The following is a 21728-nucleotide window of genomic DNA, read 5'->3' as shown; positions in this document are numbered from 1 at the left end:
CTGGCCTAATGAGGAATGGCATGACTTCGCCATTCTGCCTAAGGAGGCAGGTGTCCCTACCTTAGATCTGACTAGCTGGGAGGAGTCAGTTGTCCTAGCTTGTCTTAGTCAAAAACTTAAAGCTCTTCTGGATCGAGCTGGCTTCTCTGCTAAGAACTAGGACCAGGGCCCCCTAGAAGCACATTGAATTTGTTCTTCCCTTCATTCCCAGGAGTGGGTAGCTGAGTCAAAGCAGCCCAGCCGGTTTGCCAGGCTAGGGCTTCTGGGTGGAGACACCTGAGGAAGCTTCCTGACAGCAACTTAACAGGTCTCTCCCAGCCTCGGCCTGGGGGCAAGGGGAGTGGAGGTGGCAGCCATTTGGCCCAGTCTGTCCCAGAGGGTTCTAGCTCACACACGGTTAATGATTAATGAGGCCAGTGTGGTGCAGCAGTATCCAGCTGCCACTTCCTGCCCTACTCTGCTGAGTAAACAGGGGCCCTGCCTTTGCCGGGCTTGAAACCTGTTCCCTAGGGAAGGGCACTGCGTCCCTGAATCACCAGGGAGGGGAACGCAGGGGCAGGGCTGGCATCACCTGCTCCTGAGATTGAAGCTTCCTCCCCGACTGCCCCCACCCCAGCAGTGTGCACCCCCACGTGCTGACGTCGATATGGGTCCTGGGGTGCCTATTAGCAATGCTGGAATCTTCCCCAGGGCCCGGCGGGAGGCTCCCCAGGCTAGCATAGAGGCTGAGGCCAGAAATAAAGAACAAACAGAGGGGAGACGACCTGACTTTTAATGGCACAGCCCTAGGCCCCAGCAATGCAGCGAGAGAGACAGCTGTGGGAAGCTGCTCAGAGGTGCGGCGACACAAACAACTTGAGGAGATTGCCCTCGTCCCCTCCCATCCCCCAAGCTCATGACTAGGCTCCATGCCCAGGAATTGTGGGCCTGCCCAGCCCCGCTCCCAAGCCCTCATCACGCACAGAGGTGCCCGGGCCAAGCTTCCAGAGTCGGTGAATGCAGCAGCAGCAGGAAGAAACGGGCTAGCAATCTAACTCAAATACAGAAACTGTGCTGGACTTAGACTCCCACTTGGAAAGGAAGTGAAAACTTGCATCTTTCAACAGCTTGTGGCTGGCCAGCCAGGTCCGGGAGTCAGTCCTCATTTCCTCTCTCTACCATCCTGGGCGCCCCTGGGGTCTTACATCAAGGTCCCTGGGGCCACGTTTCTGGGCCTGGCAAGGACCCCTTGGCAGGTCTCACCTTCAGCCGTGGAAGGGAAAAGGGTCATGGGCAGCAAAGAATGAGGGCAGCAGCAGAAGCAGCGGGCGGCAGCAGCACAAGCTCAAGCACTCACAGAGGGGACAAGAAACCGTGCAAGGAGACTATTTATTTCGAAAGGATTTTGCAATAAACATAGTGCGTGGGCTCCAGGCAGCTGTTCTATTCTTCTCCCTCATCCTCGTCCTCATAGGAGTCGATGCCCACCTCCTCGTAATCCTTCTCCAGGGCAGCCATATCCTCCCGGGCCTCAGAGAACTCCCCCTCCTCCATGCCCTCGCCCACGTACCAGTGCACAAAGGCCCTCTTGGCATACATCAGGTCGAACTTGTGATCCAGGCGGGCCCAGGCCTCGGCGATGGCGGTCGTGTTGCTCAGCATGCACACGGCGCGCTGCACCTTGGCCAGGTCGCCCCCGGGCACCACGGTGGGCGGCTGGTAGTTGATCCCCACCTTGAAGCCCGTGGGGCACCAGTCCACAAACTGAATACTGCGCTTGGTCTTGATGGCGGCGATGGCGGCGTTGACGTCCTTGGGCACCACGTCGCCCCGGTACAGCAGGCAGCAGGCCATGTACTTGCCGTGGCGGGGATCGCACTTCACCATCTGGTTGGCGGGCTCGAAGCAGGCGTTGGTGATCTCCGCCACCGACAGCTGCTCGTGGTAGGCCTTCTCCGCGGAGATGACCGGCGCGTACGTGGCCAGCGGGAAGTGGATGCGAGGGTAGGGCACCAGGTTGGTCTGGAACTCCGTCAGGTCCACGTTGAGGGCCCCGTCGAAGCGCAGGGAAGCCGTGATGGAGGAGACGATTTGGCTGATGAGCCGGTTGAGGTTGGTGTAGGTGGGGCGCTCGATGTCCAGGTTGCGGCGGCAGATGTCGTAGATGGCCTCGTTGTCCACCATGAAGGCACAGTCCGAGTGCTCCAGGGTGGTGTGGGTGGTCAGGATGGAGTTGTAGGGCTCCACCACGGCTGTGGACACCTGGGGGGCGGGGTAGATGGAGAACTCCAGCTTGGACTTCTTGCCGTAGTCAACCGAGAGCCGCTCCATCAGGAGTGAGGTGAAGCCCGAGCCGGTGCCCCCTCCGAAGCTGTGGAATACCAGGAAGCCCTGAAGTCCCGTGCACTGGTCAGACTGAAAGGCAGAAAAGAGAGAGAACAGTGTAGGCGAGGGGCCTGAGGAACCCTACCTTCTGGCTCCCCAAAAGCCTAAAATCTTTCAGGCGTCAGGGCAGGGACTAGTAAGCATCTCATAGCAGCAGCATGCTCTACAACACACAAAATTAGAGATGACCCCCTAAAGTGGATCCTGGGGGGGAAAAAACAATGTTCCTGACCATGAACATCATCTCAGAAACTCCCTCCCTTCCATCCCAAGTTCTCACCAGCTTGCGGATCCGGTCCAATACCGGGTCAATGATCTCCTTGCCAATGGTATAGTGACCACGGGCGTAGTTGTTAGCAGCATCCTCCTTCCCAGTGATGAGCTGCTCTGGGTGGAAGAGCTGCCGGTAGGGGCCATTTCGGATCTCATCTGGAAGGGCACAAACATGTCATGAGGGCACAAACCATGAGGCCGTGCTCAGCAGGGATCTCCCTCCCCCACTGAGGCAGCTGCGGTCAGATGTGGGGAAGAGCTCATCGTCTGCCAGCCTGTGATAGCAGCGTGTGAGAAACCCAGACCAGCCTGCGGGTGAGCCTCCCTTCTTCGGCTTCAAACAGGGCAAAGCGTTTGCAGGGCCAGGAGAGCCCGGTCTGGCTGCCATCTCTCCAGAGAGAAGCTTAGAGTCGTTCTCTGCTCCCCTCAATTCCACCCCATCTTCATCTCACCAATCACAGTGGGCTCCAGATCCACAAACACTGCCCGGGGCACATGCTTTCCAGCGCCGGTTTCACAGAAGAAGGTGGTAAAGGAGTCGTCCCCTCCACCGATGGTCTTGTCACTGGGCATCTGCCCATCAGGCTGGATCCCATGTTCCAGACAGTAGAGCTCCCAGCAGGCATTGCCCATCTGGACACCTGCCTGCCCCACGTGGACTGAGATGCATTCGCGCTGAAGGATAAAGAGAAGGGGACACGGCGTAAGCCCCACCTCTGCAGTTCTCCTCTCAGGAGCCTCTCTTCCACCCTCTCCCCTAACCAGCTAGGATGATTCGGTTAGCAAAAGTGGAGGCCTGGGGCTGGGCAGAGGTCGAGAGAGGCTGGCAGCCTGCCCAGGCTCCCCTCCCCCCGCCCTTCCGTAGGACTTAACCACTGCAGGCACCCAGTAGAGCAAACCAATCCCTTAGCCCATTTCTCTGTGGGGACCTTGTCAAGTAAGAGCTGTGGCTCCACATGACCCTGCCACACTCACGAGACACTCAGGGAGGACAGAGAGGGCAAGTGCATATGAAAGACAGGCAGACACTGCAGTAACAGACAAGGACAAGCGACTTCTCAGCTGTTTGCAGCTCTCTGCTCCCGAAGCCACCTTCCCCAGCCTGAGAAGGTTCAGGTTTCCCAGAGGCATGAGTTTATAGCTAAAAGCCCCCCAACTTAATTCTTTGAGGGTAAACAACTAGAATTTCGTATAACCCTCTCCCCCTTTCTTTCCTGTGAGCTGCAGAGACGTCTCAGCCTTCCAGTCTGGCATCAGCCGGCCACACTGGCCACCAGGATGCCCTCTCCCCCACCTCTAAATGCCATCTGGCTCTGGGGATCGATCCCAGCTGGCTCCTCTCCCCACCTCCACCCACGCACTCTGGGGTGTCTTCACCACCTTCTTCCATCGTGCAGCCCTCGCGGAAATAGCAGAGTGCAGATGGCAGGCGGGCAATAGGGTTGTGGTGGGCACTGGGGCACTGGCTGCCTCAGGCTCATCCCTGCCAGTCGGAAATTAACCCCTAAACAGCCAAAGTAGTGCGGCGCAGGGCCCGCGCAGCCTCCCTACCGAAATGGCGGGGTGACGGTTTCCAAACACCCAGAAAAGGAAGCGGAACCTGCGGTGGGGCCCCAGAGGTAACCCGCCTGGCCCCTGCGCAGGGGCCACCCTGCCCCCGGGCCCTGCATTCGCCCCCCTTCTAGATTCTTTCCAGTTACATCCCAGCGGAAAGCGAAGATTGGCTTTCGGCCCCCGTTCCCGGGCTATAAATACCACCCCCCACACACCTCGTACCCCTCCCCCCAACCTGGCCTGGGCCCGCGCTCCGCTCCGCGCCAGCTGTCTCTGCCCGTCCGTTCACTCGGCCGGGCTGGAGAGGGGCCGGCTCGCCTCACGAGGCCGAACCCCATTCCCGCCACCCCTCCCGGCTCAGAAGCGGGGTGCTGAGTCACCGGTGGGGGGGGAGTGGGTAGGAGGGATGCACGCACAGTCGGAGGAAAAGGGGATGCTGGACCAAGTAATGTGACCCCCTACCACCTTCCAGCGCTAAGCACGTGCTCGGTCAGGTCCTGGGAGCGGGGGTGGTGGTCGGGGTCGGGCAGGCTAGGGGCGGAGGGCCGCCCAGCGGGTCTCCCCCGCCCGCAGGAAGGACGGGGCGCGGGACCGCGACTCCCCTCAGGAGGCTCAGGGCACAAATGCTTGGAGGAGCGGGAGGCGACTGCCAGCAGGACTCCTCTCTGCGGGCGAGGAGTCCCGCTCCGCCCCACCTCCCTTCCCCGGCCTCCAGAAGTGGACCGCGCGGCCCGGCCCAAGTCACCCGGAGGGAGTGGGGGCGGGGAACGCACCACCCCTCGCACCTCCTCGAGACCCGCAGCGTCGGGCGGGGGCGCGCGGCGTCCCGGGGGCGAGGCCCGGGAGGCGCGGGGCAGCCAGGCAGGGGGCGCGGTCCCGCGGGGCCGCACTCACCATGGTGCGTCCGGGCGGTGGGTCTCACGTAGAGTCCGGGCGACGGGTCTCGGTGAGAACTGCGGAGCTGCAGTGCCGCACCGCTCTTATAGGCGGGGGGCGGGGCCCGCGCGGCTCGCCCGCTAGGGGCTGAGCGGCCCGGAGGCCCCGCCCCGGGTGGGCGGCCCCGAGGGTGGGGCCGGGCGGGGCCCCTCCCCCTGCCGGGTCCCGGTCTCTCACCTGTCTGACTTGGGCTGGGGGCAGCGACCCGGGCCTTAGCCCTTCGCTCCGGGTCTTGAGCCGGTGCTCTGGGCTCCGGATCTCCACCGCGGGGACGCAGGGCGCCGTGCCGGGGCGCCTCTCGCCCTCACCTGAGTCATGGGGGCGCCCGCGGCCCAGGTGTTCTGACTTAGGCCAGGTGCTGCAGAGGCTGACCTTGCGAAGTGGCTGCAGCTGGCCTTCGCCCGTGCCCCCCTCCCCGCCTTGCCTCCCTGGAGGCTCCGGCCAGGCCCCGGAGAGCCCCCTGCCGCGGCCCGCGGCCTGCTGGTCCTCGGCCGGGACGGCTGGCCTTCGCCAATGCCTGTGGGCGGCCGCGGACCAGGAGCTGCACAGCCTGAGCCCCAGGGTGCCGATCCCTCAGAGTGCCCTAGGGCGCCGAGCCCCGCAGCCTGTCCGCGAGGGCCGACCCCAGGCATCTGGCGCGCCTCGCCGCCGGCCCGCGGGTCACTGGCCCCGTCATCAGCGCCGTCACTATCAGCGAGCCCTCGCCACCGCCACCGGCCCGCTGCCCCGCTGCCAGAGCCGCCGGAGCTCTGGACCGAGCCCTCAGGACCGGGATTCGCATCCCGACTGCCCTGCGACCTTGGACGGGCGACCTAACCTCCTTGAGTCCTTGGCATATTCATCGGTGAAAAGGAGATAATGATTCCACACTGAAAGCGTTGCCGGGAGGTATCCAAACGCGTGTTGACTCTGAAGAGGAAAAAAGAAAGTGGAGATTCTGGTATCATAGCTGGTTTGACTTTCCCATCTTCTCCTTCTCACCTCCCCCCCCCCCCCCCCCCCCCCCCGCGTCTTGACTCTTAGGGCTCAGGTGGAGGCCTCTATGGCAGTTATTCCTTCAATGTTTCATTTCCACTTCCTGCAAGGACGAGCTTTTCCATCTGCTTTCCCCTTGCATGCCTTACATTTTCTGTCTCCCTTCGCTGGGGAAATCATTAGGAAGTGCCCCATGTGCCCATCAACGTGCCCTGAAGAAACCTGTCTCCCAGGCTAGTCACTTGGAAAAGATTCACCTGCCTCTCCTACCACGGAGAACCTAGGTTTCCTAGGGCCAGAGCTGTCTGGCATGACAACCGAGGAGGCTGTAATAACTAGCAATGGCAACTTCCTATCAACAGAGTAGCTAATTGACACCTTACTTAGGCAAGGCATGGGAAGGAATACAGTGCAGTATGCCAAGGTCTCTCTTCTCGGTAGACTTGCCACATGGTTGGGAGAACAAGACTCATTTATAAAAATGGAAAGTGGCAAGGGCATATTTTATTGTGAGGCTGCTTTGGGAAATGGGGTCATGATCTCTACAGAGAAGGACCCTTGGTGATTCCAGCACATACAGTCTCTTACAGACCTTCCCAGGACCTCCTTTACCCTCATGGGGTAAGACAACCTTACCCCAGCAGAATGAGTCTGGCAAGAGACCTGAGCTCTCAGGTAAAACCCCAAACTCCTTTGACCTTCAGATTCAGGTCCTTCCTTTGTGAAACAGGGATAACTTCACATTGCGAGGACTAGATGAATTTAGGGATGTGCACAGACACGGCAAAAGTGCTGTGTAAGTGGCTCTCTGGATTCTCAGAGCATCTTATTCTTTTGCTTCAGTGCGCTAGCACACCACACTGCAGTTTTTGTGTGCACGTCCGTCTTATAAATTGCAAACTCATTCCAGGTAAGGATTGTGTCTTATTCATCTTTGTGTCCCTAGATCCTAGCATAGTGCTTAGCACATGGTAAGCATTTGGCAAATGTGTGTCAGAAGAATTGTTTCAGTTCAGAGATGAGAGTAAAATTAGGGTAGAACTCTAAGAAGCCAGAAATTGCAAATTGGCAGCCTGGAGGCCAGGTTCCCTCTCAGAATTGTTTTGTTTGACCCTCACAGTGTTAATCCCTATAGCCTGTAGAAAGAAAAATCAGGGACTACCTTTGTGTTAGAGCATCCCCAACCTGACCCCCATGTCAGGAGATTTACTAGAAGGACTCAGCATAAAGTTGTACCCCCCAGCTAGGGTTTATTACAGAGGTAGGAAGGCTACACAGCTGGATCATAAGGGGAAAAGACACAAGCAGAATCTGAAGGAATCTATGCACTCTCCCTTCCGGGGGGACTCACAGCACACTCTGCCTCCAAAATGAAAATGGGGCAACATTTCCCTGCAAGTGTTTCTGCCCAAGGAAGCCCATTAGAGACTCAGCACCCAAGGTTTATAGTGAAGGCTGGTCACATAGACACCTCTGCCTTGCACATACCCAAATTCCAGAGTCTAGGAGAAAAGCAGCTGTTGAGCATAAACCATATATTTTTTTAAGATTTATTTATTTATTTATTTATTTATTTATTTATTTATTTAAGAGAGAGAACATTTGGGGAGGGACAGAGGGAAAGAATACCAAGCAGGCTCTGTGCTGAGCACCACAGAGCCTGGCTTGGGGCTCAGTCTCACAACCCTGAGATCATGACCTGAGCCGAAATCAAGAGTTGGACACTTAACTGACTGAGCCACCCGGGTGCCCCACAGCATAAACCATATTCTTTATACACACAGTCTAGGCACAACAAACCAGCCTGGAACACTTTAAGAGCCAAGACAAGGGCTTGTCTTACAAGCAGACCTTTCTAAGGAGAAGTCTCAACCTGCTGCGTTAACTCTTTCTGCATAGTCATATAACAATCCAGATTTCTAGCTTGCCTTGAAGCAAATTGGGAGATCTGGCTATATGAGACCTGCAGTCCCATTTAGCAACTGTGATAGGCAGAGTTATAGTCCGCATTTTAATACCTGGAATCTGTGACTGTTACCTTACATGCCAGGAGACTGCAGATATGATTAAGGTAGAGACCTTGAGGTCTACATTTTCTGGTGGGCCCAATATAATCACAAAGGTCCTTATAAATGGAAGAGGGAGACAAGAGCGTCAGAGTCAGGGAAGGAGAGGTCAGAAACAGAGGTCAAAGTGATGCGATTATTGGCTTTCAAGATAGAAGGAAGCCAGAGTCAAGGAATATGGGCAGCCTCTGGAAGATGGAAAAGGCAAGGGATAGATTCTCCTAGAATCTCTAGATTATTTGTACCTAAATAGGTTCTGGTATTAATTCCAGTGGGTGGTGGGGTAGGGATGGCTTCCCCATACACCACGGAACATTGTTCAGGCACAAGCAGGGTGTCTTAAGAATTCAACTCAATTCTGCCTCTACCTACCCAGAGATAGCATCAGATTCCATAGGTTGAGGGTATAGTCCTATACGACTGCCTCTCCAGCACCCTTGCTGTTACCTGGTCCCCTGATAACTGGCTATAAATTAGAGGTTCCCATGATCTCCTCCTGGGTTTAATTAATTTTCTAGAGTGGCTGACAGAACTTGGAGAGACATTTCACTTACTGTATCATTGGTTTATTATAAAAAGATATAGGGACGCCCGAGTGGCTCAGCAGTTATGCGTCTGCCTTCGGCTTAGGGCGTGATCCTAGAGTCCCAGGATTGAGTTCCACATCAGGCTCCCTGCATGGAGCCTGCTTCTCCCTCTGCCTGTGTCTCTGTCTCTGTCTCTCAGGAATAAAAAAAAAAAAAAAAAAAAAAGGATATAAATCAGGAATGGCCAGATGGAAGAGATGCAGAGAGCAAGGTATGGAGAAGGGACAAGGAGTTTGTAGGCCCTTTCTGGGCATCCCACTCTCCCAGTATTTGCACATGTTCACCAAACTGGAAATTCCACAAACTCCATCTTTTTGGATTTCTATGAGGGCTTCATTACATAGGCATGGTTGACCATTGACCATGTTTGCGCTCCGTCTCCTGCCCCTCTCCCCTCTCTGGAGTTGGAGGGGACTGAAGATTCCAACCCTCTAACATTTGGTTGGCTCCACTGGCAACCAGCCCCCAACCTTAGGGTGATTTCCAAAAGTTACCTCATTAACATAACAAAACATATCTTCATCATTCTCAACCCTTATGGAATTCCAAGGGTTTTAGCAGCTGTGAGCCAGGAATCCTAGACAAAGACCAAATATATACGAGGAATATATTTTAGTCATCTGAATAACCAAATAAATATTTTTCTTATGAATCACAGTATTGCATTCCCCATAAGGCCTATTTTGGACTTTTGATCTCCAGAACTGTAAGATAATAACATTGTGTGGTTTTAGGCTACTAAGTTTGTAGCAATTTGTTACAACAGCAGTAGGAAACCAGTGCGCAACAGATAGAGCTGGGTGATGGCTCCCTTCTTAGGATGGACAGCAAGCTGCTCCAAATCACTCCATCTACCATTTACCATCATATACTCAATTGTAACATATTTACATTACTCTGGCCCCCTGTAGCAAGGAGTTTATAACCACCCACCCCACCTGGAGCAGGACTTCGGGCAAGCAAGATGGAGAAGACAGGGGTGCAGGGAGAAACGTCCAAGGCATGTTAGTGGGAGACAGATTCTGACTGACTCTATGTGTGTGTGGGTGTGCACTCATGTACATGTGCACACGATTGTGAGTATGAATGCATCTCTTGAATTAAGGTCACAATGTCTGGGTGGGTGTACACTAACAATCCATATTACCAGATTGAAAACTTAGACATTCACATACATGGACATCATCTAGAAGATGATGCCAGGCACTTCCTCATTTTTCCAATTGAATCACCGCTTAGTGTGTCTACTCCACAGGAGTGTCCAGCAGACCACTCTCTCTTTGGATCTCTCTCCCTCTTCCCCTTGCCCTTTGTTATCTCCCTCTTTTCTAACCCCTTCCCAGAGTCTCACCTCGTCTTGGAGCGCTGCAGCAAGGTCCTCAAAGTTGAAAATGTCTCCACTGATTCCATCTGGGCAAGGTGGAGCAGGGCCTTAGTACATATCCTTCCATTTCTTTAGACTGGATGGAGCATCTATCACCTGTCCTCCTCCTTACAGCACAATCGTTCCAAAGGGATATCTTCATGTCTTCTCTTCTCTTCACTGTTCATGCAGGCTTGGTTCATATGCTCTACTGAGATGTTCTTGCCAAAATCTCTAGTGACTTCCAACCGGCCAAAGCCAAAGGTCACGTTTCTACATCTTTCTCAGCTTCTCACCAATGTAGAGATAGCTGATTCTTCCTGCCTCCTTGAAACACTTTCTTCTTGGCTTCAGTGACACATCCCCCTCTTGGTCCTGGCCATTCCTTCTTGGTGGTTTTTGATGGCTTACCGCTAATGAGTGTTTCCCAGGGCCTCTCTTTTTTTCATTTGTTTTTCTCCCTGAAGGAACAATTGAAGGTAAGTGATAAGTATATGGGGTTTTGTTACATTATCTCTATTTTTGGGTGTATTTTTATTTTTTTGAAAGATTTTATTTATTTATTCATGAGAGACACAGAGAGAGACAGAGACACAGGCAGAAGGAGAAGCAGGCTCCCTGTGGGGAGCCCAATGTAGAACTCGATCATGGGATCAAGACCTGATCATGGACACTGGGATCATGACCTGAGCCAAAGGCAGACGCTCAACCACTGAGCCACGCAGGTGTCCCTGGGTATATTTTAAATGTCCTTAATAAAAAGTTACTGTGACATTTTAGGGTTATTCAAAAAGGGATAGAACTAGAGTGTATACATTCTCAAACCATAGAAAAAGAACAGGAAGAAATATCACCTATATGCTAATAATTTATATATTTGCTCAAATTTATATGTCCTTTTGGACTTCTTTGAATTTCAGACTCACATGCTTATTTTACTTTCTGACATTACCACTTGAAAGTCTGTTAGGCATCTCAAACATAACACATTCAAAGTATAACTCCCAATGTCCTACCCTCGTCCTGCTCCCTGCCCAAAATGCTTCTGTCCTAAGGCTTTCAAGTCTTCTACCCATGTGCTTAAGTTAAAACCCTAGATTCATCCTACATTCCTCTTTCCCTTTCTCCTCCCTCTCTTTTTTAGTTAGAAATTTCTTGGCTGCAAGTAATGGAAAGCCTAACAGAGGCTTAAACAATGAGGATATTTATTATCCTACAAGAAATCTGAGTGGAGGGCAGTTTCCAGGGTTGATTCAGTGATGTTACCAACAACTCCAGCATTTCCAGCTATCTGTTCTGACATCCTCAGTGGGCTGGTGATGTCTTTCCTTATGATCACCAGATGGCTTCAGCAGCTCCAAGTGTCATGTCCTCATTTACTAAGGCTGGGAAGGGGGATCTCCTCCCATAATCTTTTTACCAGGGAGAAAAACCTTGCCTTCAAGCACCCTTGCAGACTTCTCGTGTGTGTCACTAGTGCCTTGCCTCAACCAGTCATTGGAAGGAGCGAATGGAATTACCATGAATGGTTTAGACTAATTTATACTCACACCTAGGGCTGGGGAAAGACCATCTTCCTTGAGCAAGTGGGAGGGTAAATAATTATACGAACCCAGGACCCTGAGTTTCAGCCAGCAAAAATGAAATAGAGTCAGGGGGCAGGGATCCCGGGGTGGCGCAGCGGTTTGGCGCCTGCCTTTGGCCTAGGGCGCGATCCTGGAGACCCAGGATCGAATCCCACATCGGGCTCCCGGTGCATGGAGCCTGCTTCTCCCTCTGCCTGTGTCTCTGCCTCTCTCTCTCTCTCTCTGTGTGACTGTCATAAATAAATTAAAAAAAATATTATAAAAAAAAAAGAGTCAGGGGGCAGGTAAGGCTGTTGGGTAGATTTGCACACCCCACGTTAGCATGTCCTATAACTTTACTTTGAACCCAGCTACTTCCCACAATCCCTACCCCAGTCCAAGCCACCGTCCCTCATTTCTGGATGCCTGAAGTAGCCTCCTAACTGGTTTCCTGCTTCTATTTTTGAACCCCTGGACCTGATTAACCTTATAATGCATCCTCTACACAACAGCTGCAATAATCTGTCTAAAACACAAAGTAGGCAATGATGCTTGCTTAAACCTCCCATTGCCCCAGTGATGGAAGCCATTCTTCCCAGACTCCTTTACCTCTGTGTTCTCATCTTGTAGAGCTCTCCCCCACCCTCCTTGAACACACCATTGGCTTCATTTGTCCTCACTATTCTCCATTGTCCCCACTATTCTCTTGATCTGGAGCACTACGATCCACATCTTGTTATAGTTGACTCCTTGGCATTTGGTTTCAGTTAAAACATCAGCTAGCTTGCTTGTTTGCTTCCTTCCTTCCTTTCTTCAGACATCAGCTTCTTAGATGGCAATAGTAGCCCTCCTTATCTCTTTCTGCATCATTATGCTGGTTTATTTTCTTCATGTGTTTATTTCTAACTGAAATTGCCTAGTTTGTTTATTCATTATCTGTCTTCCCCATGAAAATGCATGCTCCTTATAAGCACAAACCTTTTGTCCACCACTGTATTCTCGGCACCTGGAACAGTACGTGGCATATAGGACACACCCGATAAATATTTGTTGAAGAAATTAAGGATTTCCTCTCATTTTATAACTGAGATATATTAATATGCTTTAAAAATCTCAGTCTCTTTACTTGATCGTACATAAGATCCTCCCCCGGCCTACCTTAAAGATAGTTTTCCTTTCCAGAATTGGTGATGTTTATGTTGTCTCTTCAGATACCAAACTTTGAAGGCCAGTAGGGAAGTTGAAGTGCTAGACAAGAGGTTTTGGGGGGCCACTGGGCTCTCTGGGTCCCAAATCCTTCCATCTGTTAAACAATTCCTGAAGTCTATGGCTTTGTGGATCAACCAAGTGTAGGCTGGGCTTACGTACCTTTGAAGTGTTGGTTTGCTGTTTCTTCTCTCTGGGGATCTTGGCCTCTTAATTCCAGCTAGGAGAACAATGACTGTAGTCCACAGCCAAAACCAGAGTTAACCATCTTGATATTCTAGGTCACTCCCTGGCATCCTGTGTTGAGAAGGGCTCTGAAAAAGCCCCCACTTCAAAATAGCTTCCCCACCATTTGCCACAATGACTGAAATTCCATATTAGCAACTGCTTCATGGATAGGGTTGCTAAATAAAATTCCTTTATTTGCTAAATCTGGAATTCCTATTCCTGGTCATGGTTGTTAATTGGAGAATGACTGGAGAGACGTAGTGTGGTTTCCAGGCAGCGTTAGCGTCCATTTGAGGTTAGCGGTCATATATTTGAAGTCAGATCAGCCAGCCTGGTTCTGGGTTTTTCTGTAGCTACTGTTTAGCTGGGTCAGTACAGACAGAGTTGGTGACGATGAACCAGGGTTGTGGTTTAGTCGATGAGGATGCTAAAGCTGGAGGGAAGCAAGAGAATGATCATGACCCACCAAGGAATTTAAGATGGAAAGGAAGGAGATAAAGACACGGGAAGAGGGTGAGGAACAGTCAGAGCTCTGCCTTGTGGAAAGGAAGCATGGAGCCTGAGTCCCAGATGAATTTTAATTCCACCACTAATGAGCCCCCATGTGACCTTGGGCAAGACGCAAGAGGCTTCCATTTCCTTTTCTTCCTCAGGGGGAATGGAGGCCCCACCTTGCCTACCTCACAAAGCTGTTGAGGGACTCAAAGGAGGTAAGGGGTGTAGTCACCTTAAGAGCCACAAAGTGGGGTACAAACGTGAGAGATTAACACTTGTATTTCACAAGTTTGCGTAAGGCCATAGGGAGACTCCTGTGGGAAAATAAGGCCAAGCGAGGCTGGCAGCCACTTGCTTGGCATAGGGAGAGACCCCGAGGAGTAGCCCTGAACCCCTGCTCCTCATCTTGCTTTCCCTGTGGAGAACAACAGCAATTCTAGACTAAGCACTTACAGAAGTTTATCTTGTTTCATCCTCACCATATTTCCTCTCCCCATTCTACAGATGAGAAAACTGAGGTGGGAAAAGAAGTAAAATACCAGAGCTGGCACTGAGCCTGAGCTCTAGTTCCCTATGGCCTATAATGTTCTGAGCTTCCACCCAGAAGACCCTGGGGCTTGATCTCTTGCCCTAGGACTCGTTATTTCTGGTTCAGTGCACTCTTCCTGGCACCACCCCCATTCCACTTCCAGTCCTCACCAACCCTAGGGCTGGCCTTGCAGCTGGAGCACAGGGGGTTTGATGTCTGAATCCTCTCCCACCTGCTAGAGACTGCTGAACCACCAGGAAATGGGACTGAGGAGCAGACACTGTGTACCCAGGGGCCTGGGTACCTGTGTGGGGTGAGCAGCGGAGCCCCTCCTCTACCCACCCCACCTTGCTGCCCTGTTTGAGCCCAGGCCCAGCACTTGGTAACCAAGTCAACAAGCCTGCCCTCCTGGGGCTGTTTCTAACAACATTTTCCCAGCTGATAGCCGGCTGCAGAGTATAAGGAGGCCAGTGGGTCTCTCACAGACCCATATCTGCCTCTCATCAAACAGCAGACAGACAGATAGACAGACAATCCTAGCCAGCCCCAAGTGAAGCAGCATGGTAAGCAGGGTTGGGGGCTTGGGCCTGCAAGTGAGGATCCTAGTGGCCCTAGGTGGGTGGTGTGAAGGACCCTTGGGGAGTCCAAGTGTTCCCGGGGCTGGTGTGTGGCCAGGTGAGGTGGGGAGAAGGAAAGACTTCCAGATGTGAGTGTGGCTCCCCAAGTGTATAGGTATGTGAGAACGCATGCAGAGGTGGAGGACAGAGTTATGGGAACCAGGACGTGGGTCTGAGCCTCTGCTCAGGAGCAGGGCTGCTGAGGGGCTCTGAATTTAGGGGTAGGGCGTATAGACTCAGCAGGACTGGAGCAGGAAGTGCTGGCACTTTACAAACCTGGCCCCACAGCAGATTTACTGTTGGCTTCTCATCTCACCTCCCAGCTGTAGGGACACATCCTTACCACCCTGCCCAGCTGATGTGTCTGATCTGATCCCTTATTTCAACAGAGAGAGTGAGGAGGAAGGGGAGGGAAAGGGAAGGTGCTCCTGCTTATTGAAAGCTGGCTGTGTGGGGGGCTCATTTGGTATCTTTTGCCAGGCTCCCCATCAGGAGGGATAGAAGAGCTGTGAAGAACATGGCTGGAGCCAAGCTGTTCTCACTCTGAATATCACTGGTTTACTCATGACCTTGAGCTCATTGCTTAATCTCTCTGAGGGTCAGTTTCCTCATGTGCAAAATGGTGGCATGAAAGTACCCACTTATAGGGTTGTCACGAAGATGAAATGGGATAACATTAGGTGGAGTGCTTAGCATAGGGTCCCTAATTAATGCTTAGCACAGGGGAACTAAGTGGCATAATGACAAAGCCCAACAGGTACAAGATCATACTATTTCTACATTCAAGAAAAGGGCACTAGAGACGCTGAAGAGAAATAACTTGTCTGAGGTCATAGGGGGATGGGCACTTGACCTTAAATCTATGTGATTCCAGGGGTTGAGTTCTTTGCCCTGCACCTGTTGCCCCACAGTAAGGGGTATCATTTCTAGCATCTCAAGTATACCCAAGAGGTCAGAGACACCTTGTGTGGGCCTGCAGCAGTCACAGGGGCCAAGATGGTGTCTGGCTTTGTAGACAGAGCCTGGGCGGGCTTGGTTACAACAGCCGGTGCTGGGCTGTCAGTGGATTGGTAAGCCCTGTTAGTCCTCCCTGTGAGATAGGGGGATTTCTGGAATCCTTTTGTCCCTAAACATCCCCAGCTTAACTCATTACCTTCTCTTTTTAATGACCGCAGAGGTTGGGGGATGGGAGTTGGGAAGGCGACCCAACATGTATGGTGCACCCAGTTTGTGTCATACAGTGAGCCAGGCAACTTGTAGGCATTTCTTCATTTAATCCCCCTAGGAGGGCAGCCCGGGTGGCTCAGAGGTTTAGCGCTGCCTTTAGCCCAGGGCCTGATCCTGGGGACCAGGGATCCAGTCCCACATCGGGCTCCCTGCATGGAGCCTGCTTCTCCCTCTGCCTGTGTCTCTGCCTCTGTGTGTGTGTGTGTGTGTGTGTGTGTTTCTCATGAATAAATAAATAATATCTTTTAAAAAAAATCCTCCTAAGAATTCTGTGGGGGGGGGGCTCTTATTATTGCCCCAGTTCATGGGATGTTGGGAGGCCCACAGAGGGGTTAACGCTCTTGCCCAAGGCAAGTAGAGAAGTAACAACGATGCATGATTTAATCCCAGTCATCTCAAAATCCAAATCAAGGCCCTTGTGTCACATTTTTAAAAAGTCAGTCAAGTGTTAAATTTATGGAGAAAGTATCCTCGTTAAAAATTATGAAATATGGGCAGCCCAGGTGGTTCAGCGGTTTAGCTCTGCCTTCAGCCCACAGCGTGATTCTGGGGACCTGAGATCAAATCCCACGTCGGGCTTCCTGCATGGAGCCTGCTTCTCCCTCTGCCTGTGTCTCTGCCCCCCCCTTTGTGTCTCTCATGAATAAATAAATAAAATCTTTTAAAAAAATTATGAAATATTCCAGGCAGGAAAGTGTAAAGAACAATATAATAAACACCTGCTACCCAGCTTAAGAAATAGAATCTCTCTCCAACTGCATTCACCTCCCTCTTCTATAGAGAGAGCCATTGTTCCAAATTTAGTGTTAATATTTTCTCTTGCTTTATTTTTGTAATATACACACTACAAGATTATGTAGTAAAATATAAATTTATCTGTAAATGACGCACAACATTGTTTTACGAGTTAAAGATTTTTATAAATGGTATCATATGGTATGATTCTTCCTTAATTTGCTTTTGTGTTTTTCTGGTAAGAACTTTCTGGTAAGATTCTTTCTTGTAACTCATCCATTTCTACTTCTGAATCATTCCTCATCCATTTTCTCCTGTGGAAGGACATTTAATTGGCTTCGGTTGCTATGGTGCTGTGACTGTTCTTGCACCTATTCTTGTTTACCTGTGTGAGAACTTCTCTAGAGCAAGAAAATCATCAGCTTTCCTAGATATTGCCAAATTTTTCTCCAAAAGAGATAATCAATTTAGGCTTCTACCAACTATTTAAGGGATCCCATTTCTCCACATCCTCCACATGGTTAAGCGTTAAAGCTTGGGGAAACCTGATGGATATGCTCATTTTGTTTTTAAGGCCTGTGGTAATTAGTTCTCAAGGAGAGCAAGGAGGCAGAGTCTGGTACCCCACCTACCACACTGTCACACACCTGTTAATGTGTGAAACTCTCCTGGCCCCCCACAGTGAGCCACCTGAAGCCAGGGACCATGCATTAGGTGCCATGTATCCCCAGTGTCAACACAGTGTCAGGAGCATAGCAGAGCCTCAAAATATTTGATGAAGCCAGAAGTCCAACCTTCTTGATTCTCATGGGGCTCCCCAGGAGAAAGCATTGACCTTTCTGATTTCTGGGACCAAGCAGTTTATGCCTGTCCTGCTTTAGGGGCCAAGCATTCTTTGACACCAGCCTTGAATCATGTGAGGAAGACCATCTACTCAGCCCCACTACACTCCACTGCAGAATTATGCACACCCAAGAGGGGAAAAAACAGCATATCCCCCTCCATTCCAGGTCCACTCTTCCCTTCCTTGCTGGCATTTCTAAGCTGTAGCATGAATCTAGAGATATTCCTGCTTTCAAAACCTCTCCCTTGCCTCTGATCCCTGAAACCTGCCTTGGATCTTACTTTTCTCGCTGATGGCCCTTAATTTTTTTTTTCTGAACACGGGTGGATTGACTATCATGCTCTGCCAGACTCATCTGACCCCTTCAACGCTCCTTAAGACGCTTAGTCACTGAGCAAAACTATAATCTTAGAACTGCCCACATCTGCTTCCTGACAGTTTGGGCCCAGCCCCCTGGAGCCACTGCCTGTGGACCTCCGAGGCCACCAGTCAATGCTTAGACACAGGAGAGGGGGCAAGTTGGGCAGGAACCTTTGGCCTCAGCCAGAGAGCCACTCAGGAAAGGATTACAGGCAGGAACCGTGACCAGGCACGGCAGTCTCCTCTCTGCTAAGAGTGTTCTCTGCACTTTGCCTGCTCAGCGTGAGTGCATTTCAGTCCATGTGGGGCAGGCCGGTGTGCAAATTGGCAATGCCTGCTGGGAGCTCTACTGTCTGGAACATGGGATCCAACCCGATGGACAGATGCCCAGTGACAAGACCATCGGTGGAGGGGACGACTCCTTCAACACCTTCTTTAGTGAAACTGGGGCTGGGAAACATGTGCCCCGGGCGGTGTTTGTGGATCTGGAGCCCACTGTGATTGGTGAGTGATGCTCAGTCTCTGCCACATGTGTCACCTTGTCCCAGGTACCACAGCAAGCCCTTCTCCATAACTAGAGCACTAGAATTTGTAGTTCCCATGTGTGGCAGCCCATTAAACCACAGATCTGGGACACCCGGGTGGCTCAGTGGTTGAGCGCCTGCCTTCAGCTCAGGGCGTGATCCTGGTCTGGGGATCGGGTCCCACATCGGGCTCCCTGCATGGCGCCTGCTTCTCCCTATGTCTATGTCTCTGCCTCTTTCTCTTTGTCTCTCATGAATAAATATAAAATCTTAAAAACAAACAAACATAGATCTGCTGCCACTCAGCTCCAAAGTCTCAGGGTTGCTCCATATCCATTTCTTGTTTGTCCAAGAATACTAAGAGTCAAGGGCAATAGCATCAGCCCGAATGGGGCTCCCCTAGGGTAGGACCTGGGGCCAGGTGACCCCACCCCTTCTGGGTAACCTGGGGAGCCAGGCTGCAAGGGCAGGGAGGCGTTTAAAACTCTGCCCATTGGGATCCCTGGGTGGCGCAGCGGTTTAGCGCCTGCCTTTGGCCCAGGGTGCGATCCTGGAGACCCAGAATCGAATCCCACGTCGGGCTCCCGGTGCATGGAGCCTGCTTCTCTCTCTGTGTGTGTGTGTGTGTGTGTGACTATCATAAATAAATAAAAAATTAAAAAAAAAAAAAAACAACTCTGCCCATTGCAGATGAGGTTCGGACAGGCACGTACCGCCAGCTCTTCCACCCAGAGCAGCTCATCACTGGCAAGGAAGATGCTGCCAATAACTACGCCCGAGGTCACTACACCATTGGAAAGGAGCTCATCGACCTGGTACTGGACCGAATTCGGAAGCTGGTGAGTGGTGGTGGCTGAGGGCTGGGGAAAGAGGAATCTGGATTCCTGTAGTGAAGAGATCTGGACACTATGTAGGAAGAGCAGCTTTAGCCCTTGGGAGAGCCTCCTGGATGAGTTTTATTTTATTTTTGGATGAGTTTTAAAGATGTAGGATCAGGACCAGTGAGGAGGGGCCCTACACATTGATCAGGGGAGGTATAAGCTCTAGCCTGGAGCTGGGTGTCCTCTTTACCTCCTATAGCAACTAGCCCGAGGCCTGGCAGAATGGCCACCAGGGCAAACATGACCATGGGCTGCCTGGCCAAGCTATGGAGGTCCTTACGCATTCCTAAAATAGGAATTGCAGGGATCTGGCAGAAATCCCAATGAAAAGCAGGGATCCAAATAATCCTGACCCAGGGCTCTATGATCAAAGTTGGCCTCCACTGAGGATGGGGGATCAGGTTCCTGGGTTGTTGATCTCAGTACGGAAGCCCTCCAGAAACATGTGAAATTAAATCAGGGGTAAACAGGTATGGAGCTGGGTGGGGTTGGCAAGTTATGGTGACAAAAGTGACTATGTCATGAGATCCTAGAGACCTGTTTTAGAGACCTCAGGTGGGTTTAGAGAGGAAGAGGAACAAGAGGAGAGAGAGTGGGCCCTCCCTATGAGGATCTGTTTTGTGCTCTTGGAAAAAAATCTTCCAAGGATTCAATGAAAGAAATGTTTGGGGAATTTGAAACAGCACGAGCTGGTTCTTTCCTTTTCATCAGCTCTGCCTCATATCCCACATTTCTCTTCAACGTCTACTTTCTAGGCTGACCAGTGCACAGGACTCCAAGGGTTCCTCATCTTCCACAGCTTCGGAGGGGGCACCGGCTCGGGCTTCACCTCACTCCTGATGGAGCGGCTCTCGGTTGACTACGGCAAGAAGTCCAAGCTGGAGTTCTCCATCTACCCCGCCCCCCAGGTGTCCACAGCCGTGGTGGAGCCCTACAACTCCATCCTGACCACCCACACCACCCTGGAGCACTCGGACTGTGCCTTCATGGTGGACAACGAGGCCATCTACGACATCTGCCGCCGCAACCTGGACATCGAGCGCCCCACCTACACCAACCTCAACCGGCTCATCAGCCAAATCGTCTCCTCCATCACGGCTTCCCTGCGCTTCGACGGGGCCCTCAACGTGGACCTGACGGAGTTCCAGACCAACCTGGTGCCCTACCCTCGCATCCACTTCCCGCTGGCCACGTACGCGCCGGTCATCTCCGCGGAGAAGGCCTACCACGAGCAGCTGTCGGTGGCGGAGATCACCAACGCCTGCTTCGAGCCCGCCAACCAGATGGTGAAGTGCGATCCCCGCCACGGCAAGTACATGGCCTGCTGCCTGCTGTACCGGGGCGACGTGGTGCCCAAGGACGTCAACGCCGCCATCGCCGCCATCAAGACCAAGCGCAGTATTCAGTTTGTGGACTGGTGCCCCACGGGCTTCAAGGTGGGGATCAACTACCAGCCACCCACCGTGGTGCCCGGGGGCGACCTGGCCAAGGTGCAGCGCGCCGTGTGCATGCTGAGCAACACGACCGCCATCGCTGAGGCCTGGGCCCGCCTGGATCACAAGTTCGACCTGATGTATGCCAAGAGGGCCTTTGTGCACTGGTACGTGGGCGAGGGCATGGAGGAGGGGGAGTTCTCTGAGGCCCGGGAGGATATGGCTGCCCTGGAGAAGGATTACGAGGAGGTGGGCATGGATAGCGTGGAGGGGGAGGGAGAAGAGGAGGGAGATGAATACTAGGGGAACCCCATGTGCCTGTCCTAAATAAAGTGCCGTGGCCTTACCGTCTGGCAAGTGTCTTTTGCTCTTGGGAAAATCTGCAGAGCAGGGCTTTCTGCTTCAAGAGAGATAGGAAGGCTGGGATCTTAACCTGGGTTCCCCAGAAACCAGATCTGGTTCCAGATTTTAGGAAAGAGTGAAGTTCCAAGAAGCACAATGGGGAAAAAAAAGAAAGAAAGAAAAAAAAGAAAAAGAAGCACAATGGGGATCAAGGAGGTTAAAGCAGAGAAGGAGACAGAATTTACCCCGGAGAAGAATAAATGGCATCTCGGGATCAGCTCTTGGGTGAAGGGGCAGCAGAGGACGGGAGGGTGGGGAAATGTATGCACTGGCCCCATTCCTCCATTGGTTAAGCCTTCCCCCCATGAAGCACGAACGCCCCTGCCCTTCTGGGTGGCACACACTCAGGAGGCAGTGCCCACAGGGAAGCCCTGGGGCAGGACATGGGTGACGTTGGTCCCAGCCACACAGCGCTGCAAGGAGAGTCTAGTGAGGCCAGGAGGGTGTGCAGTGTGCCTTAGACAGAGCTGGTGCTCACTAGTCCCGTCCCACAGATCACAGGTTTGTCTCCTTCAGGCAGGAGGTTTGGGTATCGAGAGTCCAGAAGCTGGCATTAAGGCAGAA

The 21728-nt window shown here is 52.2% G+C and overlaps 2 protein-coding genes and 1 long non-coding RNA gene across 4 annotated transcripts; 1 reads left to right on the top strand and 2 right to left on the bottom strand.

Annotated features, from left to right (window-relative positions):
- Positions 1-751: 751 nt before the first annotated feature.
- On the bottom strand, positions 752-5534 carry LOC144305826 (tubulin alpha-4A chain). 2 transcript variants are annotated; one of them, XM_077884930.1, is made up of 4 exons: positions 5305-5534; positions 3090-3312; positions 2645-2793; positions 752-2394 (listed from the first exon to the last, which is right to left on the bottom strand). In XM_077884930.1, the coding sequence occupies exons 2-4, from the start codon at positions 3268-3270 to the stop codon at positions 1423-1425; spliced, it is 1302 nt and encodes a 433-aa protein (XP_077741056.1). In that variant the 5' UTR covers positions 3271-3312; positions 5305-5534; the 3' UTR covers positions 752-1422. The 2 variants fall into 2 exon arrangements, with proteins under 2 accessions (XP_077741056.1, XP_077741055.1); XM_077884929.1 differs by lacking the exon at positions 5305-5534 and adding an exon at positions 5086-5246.
- A 27-nt stretch (positions 5535-5561) lies between these two features.
- LOC144305830 (uncharacterized) lies at positions 5562-10661 on the bottom strand. The gene is made up of 3 exons (XR_013372854.1): positions 10107-10661; positions 9250-9332; positions 5562-6036 (listed from the first exon to the last, which is right to left on the bottom strand). It is a non-coding gene; the product is annotated as an uncharacterized LOC144305830 (long non-coding RNA).
- A 4025-nt stretch (positions 10662-14686) lies between these two features.
- On the top strand, positions 14687-21113 carry LOC144305825 (tubulin alpha-1B chain-like). Its single transcript, XM_077884928.1, has 4 exons — positions 14687-14704; positions 18206-18428; positions 19139-19287; positions 20085-21113. The coding sequence occupies exons 1-4, from the start codon at positions 14702-14704 to the stop codon at positions 21063-21065; spliced, it is 1356 nt and encodes a 451-aa protein (XP_077741054.1). The 5' UTR covers positions 14687-14701; the 3' UTR covers positions 21066-21113.
- The last annotated feature ends 615 nt before the right edge of the window (positions 21114-21728 follow it).

This window comes from Canis aureus, chromosome 36 (assembly GCF_053574225.1).
Source record: "Canis aureus isolate CA01 chromosome 36, VMU_Caureus_v.1.0, whole genome shotgun sequence".
In the NCBI taxonomy this organism is placed as follows: Eukaryota; Metazoa; Chordata; class Mammalia; order Carnivora; family Canidae; genus Canis; species Canis aureus.
The sequence above is the reverse complement of the archived record's forward strand: the minus strand, read 5'-3'. Positions and strand labels throughout refer to the sequence as shown.